Source organism: Anneissia japonica, unplaced genomic scaffold (genome assembly GCF_011630105.1).
Source record: "Anneissia japonica isolate Jap-2015-1 unplaced genomic scaffold, ASM1163010v1 scaffold287825_len194363_cov185, whole genome shotgun sequence".
NCBI classification, from domain to species: Eukaryota; Metazoa; Echinodermata; class Crinoidea; order Comatulida; family Comatulidae; genus Anneissia; species Anneissia japonica.
The window spans coordinates 43,311-65,037 of record NW_022719018.1 but is presented as its reverse complement, the minus strand read 5'-3'; the positions used below and the strand labels follow the sequence as shown (position 1 = coordinate 65,037).

Genomic DNA, 21,727 nt, shown 5'->3' with positions numbered 1-21,727 from the left:
TGGAACGTCGATGACGCATTCACAATGCAGTACAGTTTAGTTTAGTTAAGTGGTTTGGCATAGGCCTAAGTCAAGTAGGTTTGGCATAGGCCTAGGTCAAGTCGGTTTAGATTGGGGTAGGACCGGTTCGGCTGTGAACAAGTTCGGCCGAGATATATTTGTATGGAACACCAAGTAGGCGCAAAGCTGTGCATGCTGTACGTGTGTGTGTGTGGTTAATCTATTGCTGCTACAGTAGCTAGAAACATAAAAAAAATTGAAATGTTGCAAATATTTTTTAAATTATTTTTATAAGAAAGACATAGCTGAGTGAAGCATTTTAAAACAAAAATTATGTAAATCGGACCAGTATCAGCGGAGATATTGCAATTTTAAGTATGTTTTTTTCCCGGAGTTAATTCCTATGGATGCCAGTCAATTCGAGCGGATGTCAGTTCAAGCGGATGCCAGTTCGAGCGGATGCATTTAGTGCGAAGGCGAATTTATCGTCGCCGTTCAATGTTTGAATTACAGTCTTGGCAACTCCGACTACCAAGACGGCCGCTAACAAGTTAAAACTAATAGAATTGCGCACTTTTCAGCTTAAAAAAGAAGAAAGTGTATGTTTTACTAGAGTGCATGAGAAGCACACACACACAAGACGAGTGACCATTATTTTTTTTCACGGAAACAAAGTGGGGTGGCTGGCCACCCTATTCACCACCCCTTCCCCAGATCCGCCACTGGTTGGGGTTCTGTATTTAAAAAAGCAAATTATATTTGTAATTGAGTTATGCTACTCACTTACCTTTTCTGGAACTGTTGTGTGTCCCCTTCCTTCCCCTTTGAAAATGTCAAATTTTTAGCTCAAATTATATTTGTAATTGAGTTATGCTACTCAATTATCTATTCTGGAACTGTTGTGTGCCCCCTTCCCCTTTGAAAATGTCAAATTTTTAGCTCAAAAATAGGAAATTTTGAAGTAATTCGTATATAACTCGCACAGATTGATGTTCGCACAAGTGGATCTTCTTCCGCTCAAACTAGCATCCGCTCGAATTGGCCTTCGCTCGAAGTAGCATCCACTCGAATTGACTGGTTCCCGTATTTATCAGTATTTATTTATGTAACATCACATTGTCTAATTATTATACATAATTAGTTATGTAATTATTAAGTTAGGTCAGCGGTCACCATCACATGTCAGTCGCTGTTTAAGGTCAAAGGTCACCTGTAAAGGTCAAACGTTTAAATATGAATTAACACTTTTCAGAGTGGAAATTTGGGTAATTAGCGAATTTTAAAATTATTTATTATGCACTAATATTATTATTATTATTTATTATTATTATTATTGCTGTGTGTAGCAATTGGCTGCTTAAGTTTCAGCACAACGTCTCGCATTTCAAGCACAGCACCATTAGTTAAGTGTCGACCATCGAGCCTACAAATGCCATCTTCCTCAAGACTGGATAAATTAATCCCTAGTGCATCTGAATATTCACCGATATAATTTGCATCTTCTTCCATGCTCTTACAAAATAAAAAAAAAATCAAATGCAATGATTATTCATTCTAAATATTTGTTTACTTACAATGTATACTAGCATTACATGTTTTAATTAAATAAGTCATGAATGCAAATTATTATTGTTTATTTATAACATAAACAAAATAAATGATGCATTTAGATGAATACTGTACCTTGTTTAAAATGTAATGAAGATGATCAAACAGCACCAATAAAATGGAAACTTAAAATGCTAAATGTATAACAATTTAGTATGATTTGTTTAATTATTCATACCATTGTAGTTACATAAAGTTAACAATATGCCTAATTAATGTAATACTGAGATTACAGTAATTAATACAATTTGTTTTATAGAACTATGCCTAAGTTAAAATTATTAATTTCTTAAAACATAAATTCTCAATAATATGAGTTTAACCCATTCATATCTATGCTTTAAAAATATAATTATTTTTATTAATTAGTAAATAATAATTAACTAAAATTATTTCTACAAGAGTAATAAAATTATGTTTGTTAACAATTGGAAGATAATATTTATGTAAATATGCTGTTATATAAATTATTTTAATTTATTTATTTCTACAAGAGTAATAAAATTATGTTTGGTAATAATTGGAAGACAGTAAAATATTTTACCTAAATAAGCTGTTGTATAGTTTTGTGAAATTATTAAAACAAAAAAAAAACAAAAAAAAAATAATTGATTTTTATAAATAAGTTTCTGATTTTTTATCTAAAATAATACATGACAATTACAAACATTTATAATTTGTTATATACTTATTAGATTTCATAATAAACATCAAATTTATATTAGGCTAGATTTCATAATTATTATAAACTGATAGATTCTACGTAAAATAGATAGAAATCTCCTAACTCTACACTAGGCCTAACTGTATGCTCAGACAACACGGTAGCCAGCGGGGAAAACAACATTTACCCCGCGTGTAGCCGTCGTAAAATTATCAAGGTGTGCCGGGTATTGCTAAACCCCGCAAACACCGCATACCCCGCAAACCTCCAAAAACACAGTGCAAACCCCATCCAAACCGTGTGATAATGATTGAATCACATAGTATAGGACTCAACTTGGTATCTCAATAAAAAAAATCTGAATTTTATGTTCGTCACAACATATTTTTGGGGTAAAAATACCATTTTTTGTATAAAAAAATTGCTAAACCCCGGGGTTTAGCAGTACCCGGGGCGCCCTCTATTCGTTGGAGCCCAGCCTAGCTCCAGTACGCGACAAGGTAATAGAATATGATATTTCGGAAAATCTTTTTAAATTATTAGTACGACAATTATTATTTAAAACTTACTTACCTTTATAGTTTAAAAACTGAAGGAAAAAAACCTGTTAACAAAAAAACTAGCGAAGGATTTATTCTATTCTTGAAAAGCTTCAAAACATTTGTTGTAAAAAAAAAACTTTTACCGAATCGGTTCGTGCGCTTGAAAAAAATATTTTTTGGCTCAGAATTTATTTCTGGTTAGTTATCCGGAACTATTTCAGCCAAATTGTGATATATATCCGCGAAATACCCAATTAATACATTGGGTATCCTATATCCGCCGGGGCACTATTTTCTATCGTGATGTTTGGAACTTCGAAAAAACAGCACCCCCTATCGGTTTTGTTTCTAGCTAGCTACAGTATCCATTATTTCGTGTTTTATTGTTAGGTCTTTTATGTTGCCAAATAATGAATGTGGTTTTAAGGAAATCCGGGCATTATTATGCTGCCATTAGTTTGGCAAGACAACAGTGGATTTTATTAGGTTTTGTATAAGTCCCGTATAAGTTAATAATCAATGATTTAGATGGCATATATTTCGTTTCTATTTAAAACAAACGAATGTACATTATATATGCAATCATATGTTGATAATCTTGTATTTTGCTGCAAATTAATTAATGTCGTTTTAAGCAATTCAATGGCATTAATACTGCAATGAGTTTGCGAAAAAAACAGTGGATTTTATTAGGCGACCAGGTCTTGCAATACATGACCTGGGCCGAATCATCTTCATATCTGAACGTAAACTGAACCAAGGTCACCTTAATACCAGTCGATTTTGACATCTTATACCATAACATTTCCCATAAAACCTGGGGCATAAGAGGAAATGTGAACGTTTGTAGTGTGACCCTGAGCCGACTTAAGGCCTGTTTGTACTTGCAACAATAACGATAAAAAGCTAAAAAGCAATTGTTCATATAAAAAATAAAAGAGATAAGAGAAATTTTTACACTAGGACGATTCGATAACGAATTATCGTGTATACGATAACAAAATATTTTGACAAATCAATTTAAATGATATCATATTCATGGAAAAAAAATAAAATCGTTGTTACTACTACAATTTTCTCGTTTTCCATGATTATGACGTCATTTGAATTGATTTGTCACAATATTTGCTTATCATGTATACGACAAGTCTTAATCGAATCATTCTAGTGTAAAAACTTTCATTAGTTCTTTTATTTTTTATATGAACAATTGCTTTTATAGCTTTTTATTGTTATCGTTGCAGTATAAACGGGCCTTCAAAATGCTAACCGAATGGAACTGTCGTTTTGAGTCGGCTGTATTTAAGGCGGCCCTGGGCCGATATAATAAGTCTGATTCAGGTCCTAAGTCAGTAGCCTTGCTCTTCAATTGGAAAGGTTTTTAGTTAGAGGGTGACCTGTATTTTTAGCATATACAATGTGACCTAAAAGTATAAAAGTGATTTTTTTCATTACAGGTTGATAAAAAAACGTTTAGAAATGGACAATGTACATGTTGCCATTCGTGTTAGACCTCTCATTACAAGGTAAGTGTCTCCAATGTAAATTAAGTTTTTAAAAATTAATCGAATGGAATAAATTATGAACCTACCGAGTGGATGCTATTGAAAGACTGGTTCTAATCTACTAATTCTTCACCTAAGCTAAGCTTGGTTGGCCGCTTTGAATTCATCAGTCCTTTGGTTTATTGTAGGGAATCAAGTCATGATGTAACCTTATACTGGAAGGTTGAGAATAATTCAATATGCCAAGTGGATTCAAAAAATAAAGTTGCTGGTAAACCTTATACATTTGGTAAGTTTCTAAATTAATAGTATACATTTATAAGCATATTTGAGGCATGTCATTGCATAACCAGCTTACTGTCGCTAAATGTTAAATTGAGTGAATTAGCAGAATGTGGCCGTATTGTATACTTTAGTACACAGAAGCTGTAATACTTTTACTCATAACTTAGGCAGTAGTATATTTTAGTAAATGACCCATCAAGCTTACAATGTAAAGAATAAGAATATATTAAGAAGTAAATTTTTATTTTTTGGTTACTAATCCTGGTTTTGAGAAGGCAAGCCTCATTTTACTCAATATGGTACTACTTGGTTTAATTGATTTTTTTTTTTCTAAAACATATTTTTTTCTTTTTAAAATTACTTTTGCATTTGATCTGTGTTTATATTTATTTAATTTTTTAGATTATGTTTTCCATATGGACCAATCAACAAGCGATGTGTACACTCAAGTTGCAAAGCCTATCATTGAGTCTGCTATGGATGGCTATGATGGTAGGTGACATACGCTATCTAACAACAAAACACATCCTAAACTAACAAGCTAGTGGTATACTTTAATAACCTGCCATTTAATTGTTTCTATTGTACACTGTTCAGTATTATATAAACTAAAGTAAAAATGTCCTAATTAAGCAACTACAACTTTTTTAACTGGTGAGGCGAACTTTTTTATTCCTTGTTTAGCGCAATTATTTTTTTTAAAGATCGTCAGAAGAGGGTGGAAAAAAGAAAGTTTTGTTTTCTTGTTTAGCAAATGGTTTTGCCAAAAACATCGAGGCGGAGGAGAAAATAAAAATAAAATTTTATTGGTAAATGTAAACAGTGTAGTAATGGGATGGTTAAATGCTTAAAATTATTTGCGGGTGGCAGGTTCGCTAAACAAGTCTTGCTTGATCAGCAGCATCCGCAGTACTGCGCCACCACAGGTAGTGAATATTTGTATTCCGGTGGGTTTCGTGAACGCCATTAAGCCAGCATTTCTGAAAATTACTAAAATGATTAAATTTTAGCTCTAAGTAGATCGTCTTTGTTATGATCTGACACTTCCAATTAAAGATTGTATTAAAGGTTTACAATTCCTTTGATGAAATTGCTTTCTAACTCTAACAAGCTTACCCCTATTCTGTGCTTCACCATCAACTTTGACAATGCTGCTGCAGGCTGACTCAACCCACATAGAAAAAGTATGCAAAAGATCAACAAACAACAGACAGTATATAAATCTGGTATCACACTTATCTTAGCGCTAAAAATCTTACCATCAATAAGTTAACTTGTGTTTACTTTGTCAATAAGGTACAATATTTGCATATGGGCAGACATCCAGTGGAAAGACATTCACCATGCAAGGTCACCAGAAAGAGCCAGGTATCATACCAAGAGCTGTTGATCAAATCTTTGGCACAATTGACAAGGTAGGAGATTTGCAACTTGTTTCTATAATTAATATCAGTATGACAGATTTGAATCTTGCAGAGGAAAAACAGTCTGTAATGACAATCTTTTTTTTTCTCTAAAAGATTCTCTGGTGAAATGCACAATGTCTTAAGTCTTTATCATGCTGTATAGCCTGACAGTTATTGTGTGAAAATGAAGCCTCCGACCACGAGTTTTGTGTTCGCACATTTTCACCACCGCTACTGGTGACTTTGTCATTGTGTTTGGAGAACTTGTCACAAGTGATTAATGGTACATTTTAGCATCTTAAAATCTGTCACATTGTTGATTTTGGCCTTTTTTCTTCCTATGTAATCAAGTCTCCTGACCGAGAATTCCTACTGCGTGTTTGCTACATGGAGATTTACAATGAAGTCATCACAGATCTGTTGTGTAAGGATGGTAAAGGACTTAGTATTCGAGAACAAGAGGTAACAAATTGTTTTTATAGAATAACATTCTACTTCCTTTCATTGTTTAAAGTTTCCCACTCCCCATTCACAACAAAGTATATTGCAGTAAACATACTTATCCATGGTTACTGCACAACCAATTAGGGATGGAGAGCATGGGATGTTTAAACTACTGGTTTTCTTAATGGATTGATAATGAATAATAGAGTATAATTAATGAATAAATATATGAAGTACTTTTAAGAATTGGCACATGTGTGTTCCCAAACATAAATATATGATGATAATATATATACACAGATACATTGTGTAACTTTCATTAAAATTTATTCAAATACATTAAAAATATTTTGAATTTTTGCCCACTAGAAACGAGTGTTTGTCAGTGGCTTAACTGAGGAAGTTGTGAACAATGCAGATAAGATCTTGGAGTTAATGAAGAAAGGAGATCGTAAGTTGCTAAATATTCGTAACTTGCCTGAGTTTGCAGCCTTTCAAAGCATGCAGCCTTTTTGATAGGCTTCAGTTGTGGCTGTAAACAAACTTCCTAGAGCCTGCAGCCCTTGGATAATTTTCACAAGAGGCTCTGGACAGTTTTGGAAACCTGCATCCTGTGAAAATCTACCCCTCTTGCTCAGTACAGTCTCTCTAGCATTTGCAGCCCTCGAAAAATTAGACTTGTGCCTCTAGACAGGCTCTCAGAAGCCTATAACATTGAACATATTCAAAATATGCAATTGAATTAAGAATATTAAAATGGTGTTTCCTTTTACAGAACAAAGACATGTGGGTCGTACGAATATGAATGAGCACAGTAGCAGGTCACATAGTATCTTCTGTATTGTAAGTAGTCCTTTGTCTTAACTGATTAGAAAACCTATAACTTAAAAAAAGTAGTTTTCACAAATCTTGCTGTGGCTTGTTTTATTGAACAATATTAAGTTCTGCAGTATCAAACATAAGTTGCTGAACACATTGAGAAATATAAAAAAAATACAGATTTTCTATTTTGTTTTTGTTTTATTTTATACAGGTAATTGAATCTCGTGAAAGAACAAATAATCAACAGTCCGACACAGGAGCTGTGAAAGTTTCCCGTCTGGTGAGAAAAAATGATACTTGTACTACCATAAATTCACTACAAAGAACTATTTAAAATAGCCTAATTTAAGAACTGTTACTGTATTGTTCTGTGATTGTCATACTATATGATTTCAGTAACAGGAATATAAGCAGTATTTGTATTTTATAGATGATATATTTCAATTGTTTTTGTCTTTTGTAGAACCTGGTTGATTTAGCTGGTTCCGAACGGCTCAATGACACTAAGGCTGAAGGGATGCGACTGAAGGAAGCTTGTAAAATCAACCAGAGCCTCTTTGCATTGGGACAGGTGATCAACAAACTCAGTTCTGGGGTCGAGTACATTCCATTCAGGGACTCAAAACTGACACGGATCCTCCAACCATCTCTTGGTGGCAATGCGAAGACTGCAATCATATGTACAGTGACACCAGCAGCCATAGACCAAACGCAAAACACTCTGCAGTTTGCAAGTCGCGCCAAAACTATTAAGAATAAACCAGAGATGCACGAAATCTTATCAGACGAGGCATTGTTAAGGCGCTACAAGAGTGAAATAGAAAAACTAAAAAAACAGATTGATCAGGTAAATTGATTATTTATTATAATTAATACGTAATTATTTGATATTAAATTTGGTATAGATAAAAAATAATTCCAATGTTATACAGATCTAGAGAGAAGGGTTTCTCACACCAAATTTGATATATGATTTATCAATTAATAATTATGTATTGATGATGTTGTTGTAGCTGCTGATTATTGTTTTGTTTGAAATTTCATAATAGATTTTATAACTTCATCATACATTGATAAAGATGTTCATTTTTAATAACAGTATACTAATAGTTTTTGGTAAGATGAACTTTGATACCATTATATATTTATAATATAGTTTCAAGGATATCTTTAATACAGTTATGCATCATATCAATTGTTATATATACTGTTATAATTTTTTTTACGATTTAGTACAACAATGATAAACTGAAGGATGGTTGGGAGTCTCTGCAGAATGAAAAGAAACAGATGGCGGAAGAGAGCCTTAAGCTCATTGAAGCTAGGAATCGCTTGGAAAATATGGTGATATCAGGTCAAGATTCACACAATCAGAAAACCAAAAAGAGGGTACAATAACATTTTATTTTCTTGCTGTTATAACATATTTTTATTTCTGATTTTGTTAGTAATTACAATGTAGCCTTTAGGAAAATTTGTTTACAAAACAATGTATCAAATTTTAAATATATGAAGATCAGTTAATCAATCTAAACTAAAATAGTCAACCAGATCTGTGCATCAGTGTTCTCAATGCTACTAAAATCAATTGATACTAAGTACAGGACTTTTTGTCTTGCAAGTAATAAGACCACTCTAATTCCTAATAATATAAGTTTATAGTTTTTAACCGTAATTGTTTGGCACAGCGGGAACGTTTGATTTCTCAACCTTGAGGTCAGGTTTTCAATCCCCTTTCTGTGCATTTCACTTTTGCCCTTGAGCAAGGCACTTTATCTGCATTGCTTCTCTCTACCCACCAGGAGTATAAATGTATACCTGGTGGGATTGCCTGCTCCTGTGCTGATTACAGCAGCAACAGTTAAGCATGCGGACCCAATGACTTGGACAGAAGTGCTTCGTATTTGCAAAGGAATGCGCTGTATGAATAACCAAATAAAATTTAACAAATATAATGCTGGAAATATAATGCTGGAAAACAAAACTGCTAAATATTCTACTAAACTAGCATAAATTTAATGAATTGTTTTTCCATATATTTAGCCAAACCGCCGTGAGACTTGGTGCCCAGGAACAAGAAAATTTCCTCTTCTAGCAACTGATCCAATTGCTGCAGCTGCCGCCGTATCAGCAGAGGTGGGAACCCTCGATGTCAGTGACTATAAAATGACTCCAAAAGCGACCATCACCTCAAGCTCAAGTTCTAGCTCAATAAGCAGTGACGGTACGCATTCTGGTATTCTACTACTTGTAATAGTACAAATAATTAATATTGATAATGACACTTACTGATGTACATTTCTTTGTGTTTATGTAGTGTGCCAGGCCATATATTTGTACAAGATTGTTTGTGAATACTTACCTGCAAACATAATGAAATCCTTTCTTGATTGATACACCCATCAAACTATACTTAACGATTAATATACTATTGTATATTTGCATATACTTTAAAATTGAGTGCCAGATTAAATTTATTGATTATTTTAGTAAAAAGTTTATAAATGAGCAAGTTTCGATGGAAGTTGGTAACTTATTTAATATTTTAAATTGAAATTCAATTTTTTTATTTATGATAAATGTTTGAGGGTTACCCAGTTTTTTTACATAGTAAAAATATCTTCAAGGTAGCTAGTAACCTTTTTTTCAGAATAGACTAATTTGTTTGAACTGTACATGCTCGTGTCAAGGTTAATTGACATAAACAACATACACAAAACATAGGGTTATGTTTATTGACCTTGGATATGAGCAGATCCAACCACGAATTAGCTTATTATTCACTCAAGTATTGATGTGAATATTATAAATGTGCACTAATGCTTACTTATTACATCAACATGTGGAACTAAAGTTTGTTTCCATACAATCGCTACACGCTATCGCCGACAGCTTTATGGTGATGCTGATTGGTCGGTCGAATCGAGACTTCTCGATTGCTTCGAGGACTGCTAGCAGTACAACGATTGCACTGAAAACACTGTAGCAACAATGTAGCCATTTTAAGGAAACCAGCTTAACAGTGAATGACAGTGCCACATAATCATATATTGATGAACTTTTATTTTGCGCATGTAGAATTTTCAGAGAGCAAGTTGGAAATATTCACAAATGATTGTGCAATGAGTTCAGAAGATGATGTGCCAAAAAAGAAAAGGCGACGGGCTGTCCATTTTTCTGAGATACCTTGTGCATCATTGATAGAATCTGATGGGGTTGGAGCAGCGGAGGTCGCCTGCCAAACAGAGGTAGAAACAATACACTTTTTTTATAATCTTCTTTTATAGAAACATCCCAAATAAAGGTTTGCTATTTCGTAAATACTTTCCTGGATAAACAACATATGCCAAACTTCTTTGTTAATATGGTACTTAATGTGATACATATCAAAATAAAAACAATGGAATCGTCCGTTTCAAGGACACAGATATTGAGCATCAAGCCAGCTTCTTTCCGTTTTTGCTTACAATGCTTATTTTACACTGTGTTGTGTTGCTAGGATATGGTTAGCTCTCATGAAGAACTTCAGGAGTCTATTATCATCTGCGAGGCACTAATGGAAGAAAAAGACCTGCTTAAGAAGGACAATGAATTGATGCAAGAGCAGATTAGCCAGATTAAAGAGGAAAACCGAGAGGTCAATGCAAAATGTATTGAAATGTAAGAAATTAATATTTACATGTTTCCAAAATATTTGTTGATATTGTTGCTTAGGTTCCACAAAACGACAGTACAAAAGCATATGCACACACCACGTGCGTTTGTGTGACAACACATTTTTTTTTGTACGACGCGTATATTCCTGTCCCTATTCTGATTGGTCAGTTATTAAGCTTGATTGACATTACTAAAAGGTCCATTCGCATGCTTAAACTATTTTGTGTTTTTATTTTTCAGACAACTTGAGTGTGATCAGGTGAAGCTGGAACTGAAGCATGTGAGAGAAGAGTATCAAGAATTGAAGGAATTTACAAGCTTTGAACAGAAAGTTACAGATGATCATTACAAAGACATCGAGGTTAGTTTCATTCATACCTCTTGATGCTAAGCAGAAGTGAACAATGTATTAGCAAGAAATTCGAACACCTAACCTTACCGGCCATTGTTCACCAATTTACCCATAAAAATGGCTGCAGTCATCTTAATTTAGCTTAGGCACACACTTTGGAGGAAAAATGCTGACTCTGGCATTTCTCTTTATAATTTATATGAAGAGTGTGCGTGTGTTCACTGTGGTCAGTCCTAAATAGAGAAATATTACTTTATAAAATAAAAAAAATACAATTTTTAACAGACAGTTCCAGAACTGTTATGTCATTGGATAAGCTACACTGTACGATTTCTTGATATTTAAGCTGTTTAACACCTGGGTTTATACAAGGTGGGCTTAGTACACATTGTTAATTTATGGTAATTGAAGTAGCTTGAGATCTTGTATTTCGTTTACTTTTATTTAATGTAGGAAACACATCAGACAGCGATTAAGGAACTTAATGAAACCATTGAAGTAAGAGAGAATGAAATTCGGAAGTTTCGCAGATCAGTCTCTCTTCCTCCATCAATGCAACTCTCTGCATATCTGGTAAACAAAAGCAAAAATACTTATCCGTTTTTTATTTGAATAGGGGACACTTTCGTCAGAGGTGGATGGAAACAAAATAAAAATAAAATTCTCATTTAGCAAAATGATTTTGCCAAATACCATTTAGGCAAAAGAGAAAATAAAAATAAAATTTTATTAATGAATTAAACAGTTTGGTAATGAGATTGATAAATGCTTTAAATTTCAGGGGAGCGGAGGGTGCAATAAGAATAAATAAATAAATAAAAAAAATCATTATTTTTGGTGGTCGGACGGTTCGCTAAAGGCCAACTCAGACAGCGTCGTACGACGCAGCCCGACGTGATTTGTTGTCGCCCCGGGTCTGTGTGAGATGCGATGGTTTGCGTCGGGAGTCGTAGAATATTAAGCATGTTTAATATTTCTCACAATGGCTTAAGACCGTCCCCGACGATAAATCGCATCAGGCTGCGTCGTACGATGCTGTCTGAGTTGGTATTAAACATAAGTCTATTTTTTATTCACTTTCCAAAAAAAGTTTGTAAAATTTAGTCTTTAGGAGGGGGAACACCCTTTACTTAATTTTGGGATTACTTTGGTCCCTTTACCCAATATATTCTTATGATAAGCACCTAATATATAATATTATCTTTCCTTGTATTTTTGTTCACGGGCAGGCTGAAAAAGAATTACTTACTGAGAAAATTAAAGATCTGGAAAAAAGTCTAGAAGATGCAGAGACCATTATCATGGATACCAACAAATCTTTGTCAGATATGACAGATAGAAATGTGCATTTGGAGCAAGAGATGGTATGTGTTTCTTCATTTTTTTTTTACAAACCTTTGTCTGTGGTAGGAATATATCTTCATCAAGTACATTCAATTGATTTACCCTGTATTGTGGTTGAAATAGTTTTTAGGAAAAGAAATGAATGTTTATTGATTTCTTCTCATTGGCGGATTTCTATCACATTTTTTTAGTGAAATGCATATTCAATGTAAACATTCTGTGAGTCTCATACTATGTTTGGCTGATTAGTATTAGTTACTGACATATATTATTGATTCCTTTTCCAGGAGAGTTTGAAGAAAAGTATCCAGCAATTGGAGAATGAGAAATCTGACTTAGATGCCTGCCTTGAGATTCAAAAGGAGAAGAGTGATCGTATGAGCGCCAACTTACGAAGCGAGCTGCAGATGACATACAATCAGCTAGCTGAAGTTAAGGGTGAAGAGGTTAATGACCTACCTAAAAGTGCTCCTCCATCCCTACGTGAATTACAAGAGACTATTGAAAAGTAAAGACATTTTTTTCTAAGAGTGGTCTTTGAGAAATACTAGTGAATTCAGATCATGAGAAAAATGTTACAAAAATGAGATATATTGAACGAATTATAGAATTTAATTTACCAGTTAGTCACTGTAGTGCAATGTCCTTATTCATCATGATAACAATTTACTGTATTCAATTTGTATAGGCTGACAAAAGAAAGTGAGGCTCTGAAGGAGGACCTCCAGTTAAGCATCACAAGTGTAAGTGATACTTTTGATTTAAAATGTTTGTATTCCCACAATTATGTATAAAAAAATCATTTCAATATTCTTGTTTAATATCAATCTAGTTTGTGAATACTTAACTGTATAAGCCAAAATAATGCATTTCTATCTTGATTGATATACACATCAAATTATACTTCAAATCTGCACATATCAGTATTATTGAATGCTATGATTAACAAAATAATCTGTTCATCAATCTATACATTTATTTATCTTATAGAGTGTTGAGGTTCAAGAGGATCTGATTAACTGCCAGGAAGAGTTAGAGGCACGTTCACTAAAGTGCAAGACGTTGCAGTCTGAGATGGCTAGCCTCCAAGAAGAACTTAAGCGTACTAGGTCATTAGCAGAAGAAAGATGTTTAATACAGTCTGAAGAAGACCTACAAGGGACTCTGGATGCAAAAGAACAAGAATGTGAAGCTCTTAATATCAAGGTAGTGGCTCTCCAGAATGAACTAAAACAAGCATTGATCGCTACTGGAAATACTCCAAATGAACAGAATGGTGAATTGCAAAATAAATTAGATGCAAAGACACAGGAGTGTGAATCTTTAAATGCCATGATTACTTCTCTTAACGAAGACCTTAAGAAGGCCGTTGCAGTTACAGAAGTATCTCCCATGGAACAGAGTGAAAATTGTGAGTTGCAAGATATTGACAATGATTCCAAAATGTTGTCTCTTCAGGGAGAAGTAGAAGAAGCTGTTGAGAAACCTCCAGATAATCAGAGTGCAATACCTGAGTTGCAAGCAAGGTTAGATACAAAAACCCAGGAATGTGAAACTCTAAATTACAAGATGATTGCTCTTCATGAAGAACTAGAGCAAGCTTGGAAGATGTCAGAAGAAACAACAGAGGAGCATCTGGCAATCCTTAAGATGAATGAGATTCTAGATGCACCTATACAAGAATGTAAAACTCTTAAGGTCAACAAATCTTGTCTCCAAGAAGAGCTTGAGCCGGTCAAGAATGCTTCAAAGGATACTCTGCAGGAGCATTATGAAAGTCATGGTTTGCAAAAGAATTTGGATTCTAGTGCACAGGAAATCATGACTCCCAACACCAGTGTGATAACTCTCCAGGAAGGAATAGAACAAGCTGCAGAATCAGTAGGAAAGACCCCGAATGACGTAGTTGATGTTTTTGAGTTGCAAACCTGTTTGAATGCAAGAACACTAGAGTGTAAAGCTCTCAATGGAATGGTGGTCTCTCTTGAGGAACAATTAGAAAAAGCCAAAATGTCTACAGAAATTAATTCAGTGAACGCTACTGCAGAACCTGGTGAAGATGACCAAGACCTGAAGATTTTTGAACTTGAACAGCAACTTAAAGTGAGTAAAGAATATGAGATAGAACTAGAATCCGAGATTAAAAAGCTTGAATCAAAAATTGAAATGTTAAAAGAGCAAATAGAGGTGTTCAATGATCAAGAAAATTTAAATAGGAACTTAAGAGAAAACTTAGTGGATGTTAGTGTTGGCACTGAATCAAAGGTCTCGGACATGGAAAATTCTACTGCTACTACTAAAGAAAATGAAGCGATTAAAAGTGAAGAAATAAGTTCAGAAGAAGATGATAAAATACCAGTATGTAAAACTTATGGAGTAGCTGAAGAACCAAACAATGATCAGAACATAAATGAGAACACTTATCTTGACTCAAATGTGACAGAACTGCAGGAGAATTTGTCAAAGATGTCAGAACGTCTGACAGAGATGTCACAGAAGCTTGAAGATTCTGAAGAAATGCTCAAGATTGCTAAGGAATATGAATCTGAGTTGGAGAGTCAATTGAAGGAAGCTTGTAAGAGCAAGGAACTGGAGGATGGAAATGTACAAACCCTTCAAGATCAGGTAGGTCATGTTGATACATAGAGTTTTATTTGTGAAAGTAAAGCGCTATATGATTATGCCACATTTAAACAAATTTCTATGACACAAGGGTAATTTGCAAAGGGATGTTGATCAAAAAAGAAGATTTTAAATGTTATGAAAAAATGTGTACAAAACTACATTTGATCATCATGTGAATTTTGATTATTTTCAATACTGTTGAACTTGCCTAAGTCAAGTCCAAAATGGCATTGAAAAATTGTTCGACTTAGATAAAATTTGACTTACAATGTGTACAAAACTACATTTGATCATCATGTGAATTTTGATTATATTCAATACTGTTGAACTTGCCTAAGTCTAGTCCAAAATGGCATTGAAAAATTATTGGACTTAGATAAAATTTGACTTACAGATCGTTAATTAATGGAAAAACAACAATTTGGCATGTAAAATAAAATGAACATAGAAATTATTTAAATTAGGCAAAATCGACTGAGGCAAGGGTACTTGTACAGTATTTTACAATTATTTCTTTATTTTTAGATGAAAATTCTGAATTCGGAGAAGTCTGTTCTACAAAAAGCAATGGCTGAGACAGAATCTAAATTGGCTGAAATGGAGTCTAAGATAGCTGCTTCTGAGGCTATGTTCACCGAAATTGAATCTAAGTTGGCTGAGTCAGAGGCCAAGTTAGCCGATATGACATCTCATTTGGCCGATTCTGAGGCTAAGTTTGATCAATTGAAGGTTGATGCAGAAATGGAGAAACGCTTGATGATAGAACAGAGCATGAGCACTGACCTGATGTCAACACAGTGAGTCATTTTGTGTAAAAAAATAATATACACTTTATTGTTTTTAAATTAATCATTGTACAATCAACTTTTACAATTCCGTATGGTAAGTGAAAATGATTTATTTGAAGGTTATGTTGTAGGATAATCCGTGAGAAATATTGCTGCAATACAATCAATAATTGTTATTGTCTATCATCTTACAGACTAGAAACTTACAGGCAGTCAGCTGACCGTGCAAAGGGCGCACTCATAGCCGAGAGCAACCGTGAGCTTGATCAGCAGCGAAGGATTGAAAGTCTTCAGAATGCTCAGAAGGAATCTGTGGCGGTGTTCCAGCAGTCCTGTAAAGAGAAAGACGAGGTCATCGCTGGATTGGAAAAGAAAGCCACTGATCTGTTGACCAAATTGCGACAAGCTGAAGCACAAAGTGACCAAGCTACTCACCGTTGCCTGCAAATGGAAAGAGAATGCCAGGTATTGTTTTAGCCACTTGGAAATTCTCTCTGTGATTTTCAAAATAAAACCTAGGGCAAAGCAAGCATGAGCCTAAATTTAACTTAACCCTCCACCAAAATATGTGTATGGATTAATGAGCTCATATATAGTGGGATAGACTATTCCATAATTTTTTAGGGGTAGACCATACTAAGTGAAATTTATCAGTTTATTCATGTACGTTTTTCACATATAGACTAATAACATCACATTGTTTCACTAAACTGCATACTTTGTTAATTTTATTAGAAATAGGAGCATTATATATGTTTTATTGTTACTATTATTATTAGGACCTGAAAGAGAGTGTTAAAGAACTTGAAAACCATGCTTTTAAAAGTACCCAGTCTTCTTATAAGCAAGAAATGGATCCAGCAAAGCTTACTCAGCGTATGAAGCAGTTAGAATTCAACCTGGACATCACAAAGCAAAAAGCGGATAAATTTGAGAAACTGAACAAAGAACTCAGAGGTTTGTATGATGTACTGCTAACATGTCTAATACATTAAATACCAGAGTTGATAATGATAGTATAGAGAAAAGTGTTAATTACTATCACTCTCAACAATGTTTGGTCACACTTTATCTGATGGAGCAGTAGGACATTGTCCAAATCGAAAGACACTGTTTTTATTTGATCACATATGTTTGAATCAAACATACACTGTCAGACAAAGTCTAATCAAACAATGTCTGTTAAGCCCTGTTGAGACTATCACATTTTATTTGACAAATGTGATTATGTGACATGCTTGAATATGGTTATGATGACATCACATCATGACCATAATGTCGGCACATCATTCACTTTATATGGGCAAACAGTTTTTTGTTAAAGAAACTCTGGTAGTCTGGACAGAGCTTTAAGTCTGACAGATTTGAAAGCCCAAATTTTAGGTCCGTTCCCAACCCTGAAGCCTCATTTTGAGAATTCTGCATCAATTAATTATCTTATACTCCATGCTAAAATTGTCTGGTTTCTTGCTTGTCAAGTTCCCTATTTAATAAGATTGAAACCAGAAAATAATTGCAACGTATAAAGTAAAAAATAAGTACCCAAATGTACTACTGTTTTTCTTTACACAGACTCGAACAAAAAATATGAAGCGAATGAATTTAAAGCAAGTAACCTAGAGAAGCAGCTGAGAGATGTGAACTTTGAATTTGAACGTGAACGCACAGAGTTCAGCAAGTTGAAATCCCGTTATGACAACCTAATAGTGGAGGTAGCAGAAGTGAAACATAGACTAGCCAAATCAGAACTCAAGAATGCCGGTGTTGACACTGAAAGGATGAAGAATGATCTTTGCACTCTCGAGAAAGAGAACTTGGAAATGAAGGAGAAACTAACTGTGACTGATCAGAAATTACTACAATTTGAGAATGCAATGGAAGTTGAGAAGAAGAGATATGAACAAGTACAACATGATATGAAAGATGTGCAGGTAAAAAATGAAATTTTGTAATTAACTACAGAGTAATTAGTTTAGATTTCACATTCATTCATTGCTTGTAAATATTCTTAACTCTCCCAATATTTGCTCTTGCTCTTTAGGATGAGTTGCAGTATTGTAAAGCCACCATCCATGAACTTGAATCAGAAAGAGAACACCTCAGATCCAAGATGGAGAAAGACGAAAAACACTTTAATGGCCTGTGTCAAAGATATGAAGATGAGGTAGAATCCTGTAAGAAGGAATTAACCAAATATCAAGAGAAACTTGAAGAAGCTAAGGTAACACTATTGTTTATGTTTTTAAAATACAAGTTTATAATAGTAGTGGTAGTAGAAGTAGTTTAATTATATGCCGCACCAAAATAAGGAAAATTAACTGAAGATAGCCTTTACTTCAGGAGGATTGAGGATTAATCTTAGGCACATTTGAGTCTTCAACTAAATATAATATTTGCTTCTTTCTTTACTTAGCTTAAAAACAATGAATATAATGAGAAGTTGAGAGAGTTGGAACAACAAGTGGAGGTAGCAAATAAGAACGGATGCCAAGACTGTGAAGCATTGCGCCAAGACAAGGACCAGTATCAGGTACAAATCAGAGAACTTCAAACCGAGAGGGATGAGCTAACCTCGCAAATGAACCAACATTTTGAGGATCTGAACAGCATGTCACAGGAGAAAGATGGCGAGTTGAAGAGGTTGAATGAGGAACTAGCACAGCATGTAGATAAATACCAGCAAATGATGGTAGTTAACAACATAATCTTGTTCAAAAGTTTTTGTTTTTATTACATGATACCTTGATACCTACTGAGATTTTTTTGGGTTGTCAAACCTTCTTTGATAACATCCTGTTAAGCCAGGTTTCCATGAAATTGCTACACTTTAACTATACAGTCTACCCACTGGAATATCTCCACTGCGTAGCTGTCCTTCCTGACATATTAGCAAAGTTGAACCAGTTTCAGTTTTGCCAACATGTTTGGAAGGATTTGTAACCACTGACTGATCATCTGCCAAATTCACAATATAAGTTGTATAACAAGGGCATACAATTTAAAGATTTTTTGTGAAAACTAGTGCTTATTATACATACTGTACTTTTTAATGAATTAGTGTAACTGTAACTTCAATGCAAATACACACTAAGTGTACAAACACCCATCTCAAATTTGGCCTAACCTGTTTTTACACTTTAGAATGAGTTGCAGTCTTGTAAAGCCATGATCCATGAATTGGAGTCAGAAAGAGAACATCTGAGATCCAAGTTGGAGAAAGATGAGAGACACTTCAATGGCCTGTGTCAAGAATATGAAGATGAGGTAGAATCCTGCAAGAAAAAATTAACAAACTATCAAGAACAACTTGAAGAGGCTAAGGTACCTGCATCAAGTATGCTATTAAAATAGTAGTTTGTAGGTTACCTGAAGCACTTCAGCATGTTCCGTAAACACAAGTATCCTCCAGACATAAGCACATCCTTTCCAAATTGAGCCTAGGCTTAGTTGTTACATCTTTTATCATCAACGTATATTCCCTCTTTCGCTGGCATTATTATAGCACTATGCTTGCATTTACCATGGTATCTTTAGTATCGGAGGAAATTATAAATACAATACCCTTGTCCCAACCTCACTGTCTTCACTAATTACATACATCCAATGATGACCATTATTTACAACTGATGTTTTGAAATTATTCAGTTTTGAGCAATTATTTTCTCAATAACATAAATCGCTTTTTTGTTTGCTTATCATTTTTTGGAATTTTCCAGTAACCCAGTCAAAAGATTGAAAGCTAGCTCTTAATAGAAGCAATGTAAATTTCTTTTAAAACAGGCTTGTTAAAAGTCGGTGTACTTGGCATCTTAGTATAGATAGCTAATATTAGCCAATGACAAAGTTTGCATTAAATTTTGTCAGGATTAATCTATGACCTGGTGCAGTAATTGGAGGGTAATCAGGTAGCACTCATTTAACTTCTTTAGCTAACTATAGAATTATTTGCTTTCCTCAGTTTAAAAATGATGAATACAACGAGAAGTTAAAAGAGATGGAACAGTCCAATGATATCAGTGTTGTATCTGTTGAACAAAAAGAGCAGATAGCAGACAAGGAGGTGTGCCAGGAATGTGTAACATTGCGCCATAACCAGGATCAATATGAGATTCAAATCAAAGAACTTCAGACTGAGAGGGATGAGGTAGCCTCGCAAATTAAGCAACAAGCTGAAAATCTAAACAGCATGTCGCTGGAGAAAGATGGCGAGTTGAGGAGGTTGAATGAGGAACTAGCACAACATGTAGATAAATACCAGCAAATGACGGTAGGTATAAGTAATGAATATTTATGATTGCATCTATTATTTTTGGCTATTCTTGTAGTGCAAAAATTATAATATAGAAGACAAAATTAAATTGCTGTAATAAACAAGCACAACATGATATGAAAGCTGCACAGGTAAACTATTAAAAGGATTTTACAGGGATTACATTGTATGAAGTTTTTACAGGTAAATAATTTATGGTCATACTCATTCTTAACGTATGTTCTACATTCATCTATTGCTTGTTGAAAGTGTAAACATCCTTAAATCTCCATTAATCTTTTTGTATAATTTAGGATGAGTTGCAGTCTTGTAAAGCCATGATCCATGAACTGGAGTCAGAAAGAGAACATCTGAGATCCAAGATGGAGAAAGACGAGAAACACTTCAATGGTCTGTGTCAAGAATATGAAGACGAGGTAGAATCCTGCAAGAAAGAATTAACAAACTATCAAGAACAACTTGAAGAAGTTAAGGTACAGTATCTGCATCAATAAGTGCTACTAAATTTCCTATTGCTCTATTATTTCAATATATAACCACTTTGAATAAATACCCCTCTTAAACATACTTGCCATATAAAGACCCCTGCCTCTCCCCAAAATAACTTTCCATTTCAAATAATCACTCATCAATGATTCTGTTTGGAGGGCAAGCAGTACACTCTATCAGTCTACTATACATTCTTTTCTCAGCTTAAGAATTATGAATATAATGAAAGGTTAAAGGAGGTGGAACAGTCCAATGATATCAGTGATGCAACCATCGAACAACAAGAGGAGGTAGCAGACAAAGAGGTGTGCAAAGACTGTGAAGCTTTGCGCCAAGACAAGGACCAATATCAGGTACAAATCAGAGAACTTCAAACCGAGAGGGATGAGCTAACCTTGCAAATGAAGCAACAATTTGAGGATCTGAACACCATGTCACAGGAGAAAGATGACGAGTTGAAGAGGTTGAACGAGAAAATAGCACAGCATGTAGATAAATACCAGCAGCTGACGGTAGGTAGCACCAGAATATCTTGTTCAAAAATACTCATCTCATGATATATAATCTTGAGATGGATAGCCCTTTTAAAAAATTGTATTTCATACTGTGTTATAATCCACACAGACTTAATATTTATGACAAAAAATACAATTTTGTGTCTCATTTTAAAGGAGGATGCAGGAAAACATATTATAGAAATAGAAAAACTTAAAGAGGAGAGAGATGTTGCCTATGACAGGCTTCATGAACAAGAGACAGAAGGAGTACATAAACTTGATAACATTCACCAAGAATTAGAACACCAATCAATGAGACATCGACAAGAAATTGATGCATTGAAAGTATGTTAAACATCCTGAGTCAGTAACTATCTAGGATTTGATTTATTCGGTGTGAACACCAAGGATAACCCACAAAAGTGTGAC

The 21,727-nt window shown here is 34.3% G+C and overlaps 1 protein-coding gene across 9 annotated transcripts in view; it reads left to right on the top strand.

The window, feature by feature from the left end:
- The window catches only part of LOC117110699 (centromere-associated protein E-like), a 35,327-nt gene that overhangs the window by 581 nt on the left and 13,019 nt on the right, over positions 1-21,727 (top strand). For 4 of the 9 annotated variants that reach the window (XM_033253466.1, XM_033253463.1, XM_033253467.1 and 1 more), the window contains exons 2-31: positions 4,272-4,340; positions 4,508-4,608; positions 5,007-5,096; positions 5,901-6,019; positions 6,362-6,472; positions 6,824-6,905; positions 7,230-7,297; positions 7,488-7,556; positions 7,740-8,123; positions 8,510-8,665; positions 9,320-9,500; positions 10,355-10,524; positions 10,776-10,936; positions 11,174-11,294; positions 11,739-11,858; positions 12,515-12,649; positions 12,917-13,137; positions 13,318-13,372; positions 13,620-15,254; positions 15,780-16,051; positions 16,237-16,507; positions 16,822-16,999; positions 17,615-17,973; positions 18,084-18,263; positions 18,456-18,731; positions 19,184-19,363; positions 20,001-20,309; positions 20,606-20,785; positions 21,005-21,313; positions 21,473-21,643. In XM_033253466.1, the coding sequence (XP_033109357.1) occupies positions 4,294-4,340; positions 4,508-4,608; positions 5,007-5,096; positions 5,901-6,019; positions 6,362-6,472; positions 6,824-6,905; positions 7,230-7,297; positions 7,488-7,556; positions 7,740-8,123; positions 8,510-8,665; positions 9,320-9,500; positions 10,355-10,524; positions 10,776-10,936; positions 11,174-11,294; positions 11,739-11,858; positions 12,515-12,649; positions 12,917-13,137; positions 13,318-13,372; positions 13,620-15,254; positions 15,780-16,051; positions 16,237-16,507; positions 16,822-16,999; positions 17,615-17,973; positions 18,084-18,263; positions 18,456-18,731; positions 19,184-19,363; positions 20,001-20,309; positions 20,606-20,785; positions 21,005-21,313; positions 21,473-21,643 (6,711 nt within the window). In that variant the 5' untranslated portion in view covers positions 4,272-4,293. The remainder of the gene's footprint in view (positions 1-4,271; positions 4,341-4,507; positions 4,609-5,006; positions 5,097-5,900; positions 6,020-6,361; positions 6,473-6,823; positions 6,906-7,229; positions 7,298-7,487; positions 7,557-7,739; positions 8,124-8,509; positions 8,666-9,319; positions 9,501-10,354; positions 10,525-10,775; positions 10,937-11,173; positions 11,295-11,738; positions 11,859-12,514; positions 12,650-12,916; positions 13,138-13,317; positions 13,373-13,619; positions 15,255-15,779; positions 16,052-16,236; positions 16,508-16,821; positions 17,000-17,614; positions 17,974-18,083; positions 18,264-18,455; positions 18,732-19,183; positions 19,364-20,000; positions 20,310-20,605; positions 20,786-21,004; positions 21,314-21,472; positions 21,644-21,727) is intronic. The other 5 variants (XM_033253465.1, XM_033253461.1, XM_033253459.1 and 2 more) reach the window with 5 other exon arrangements.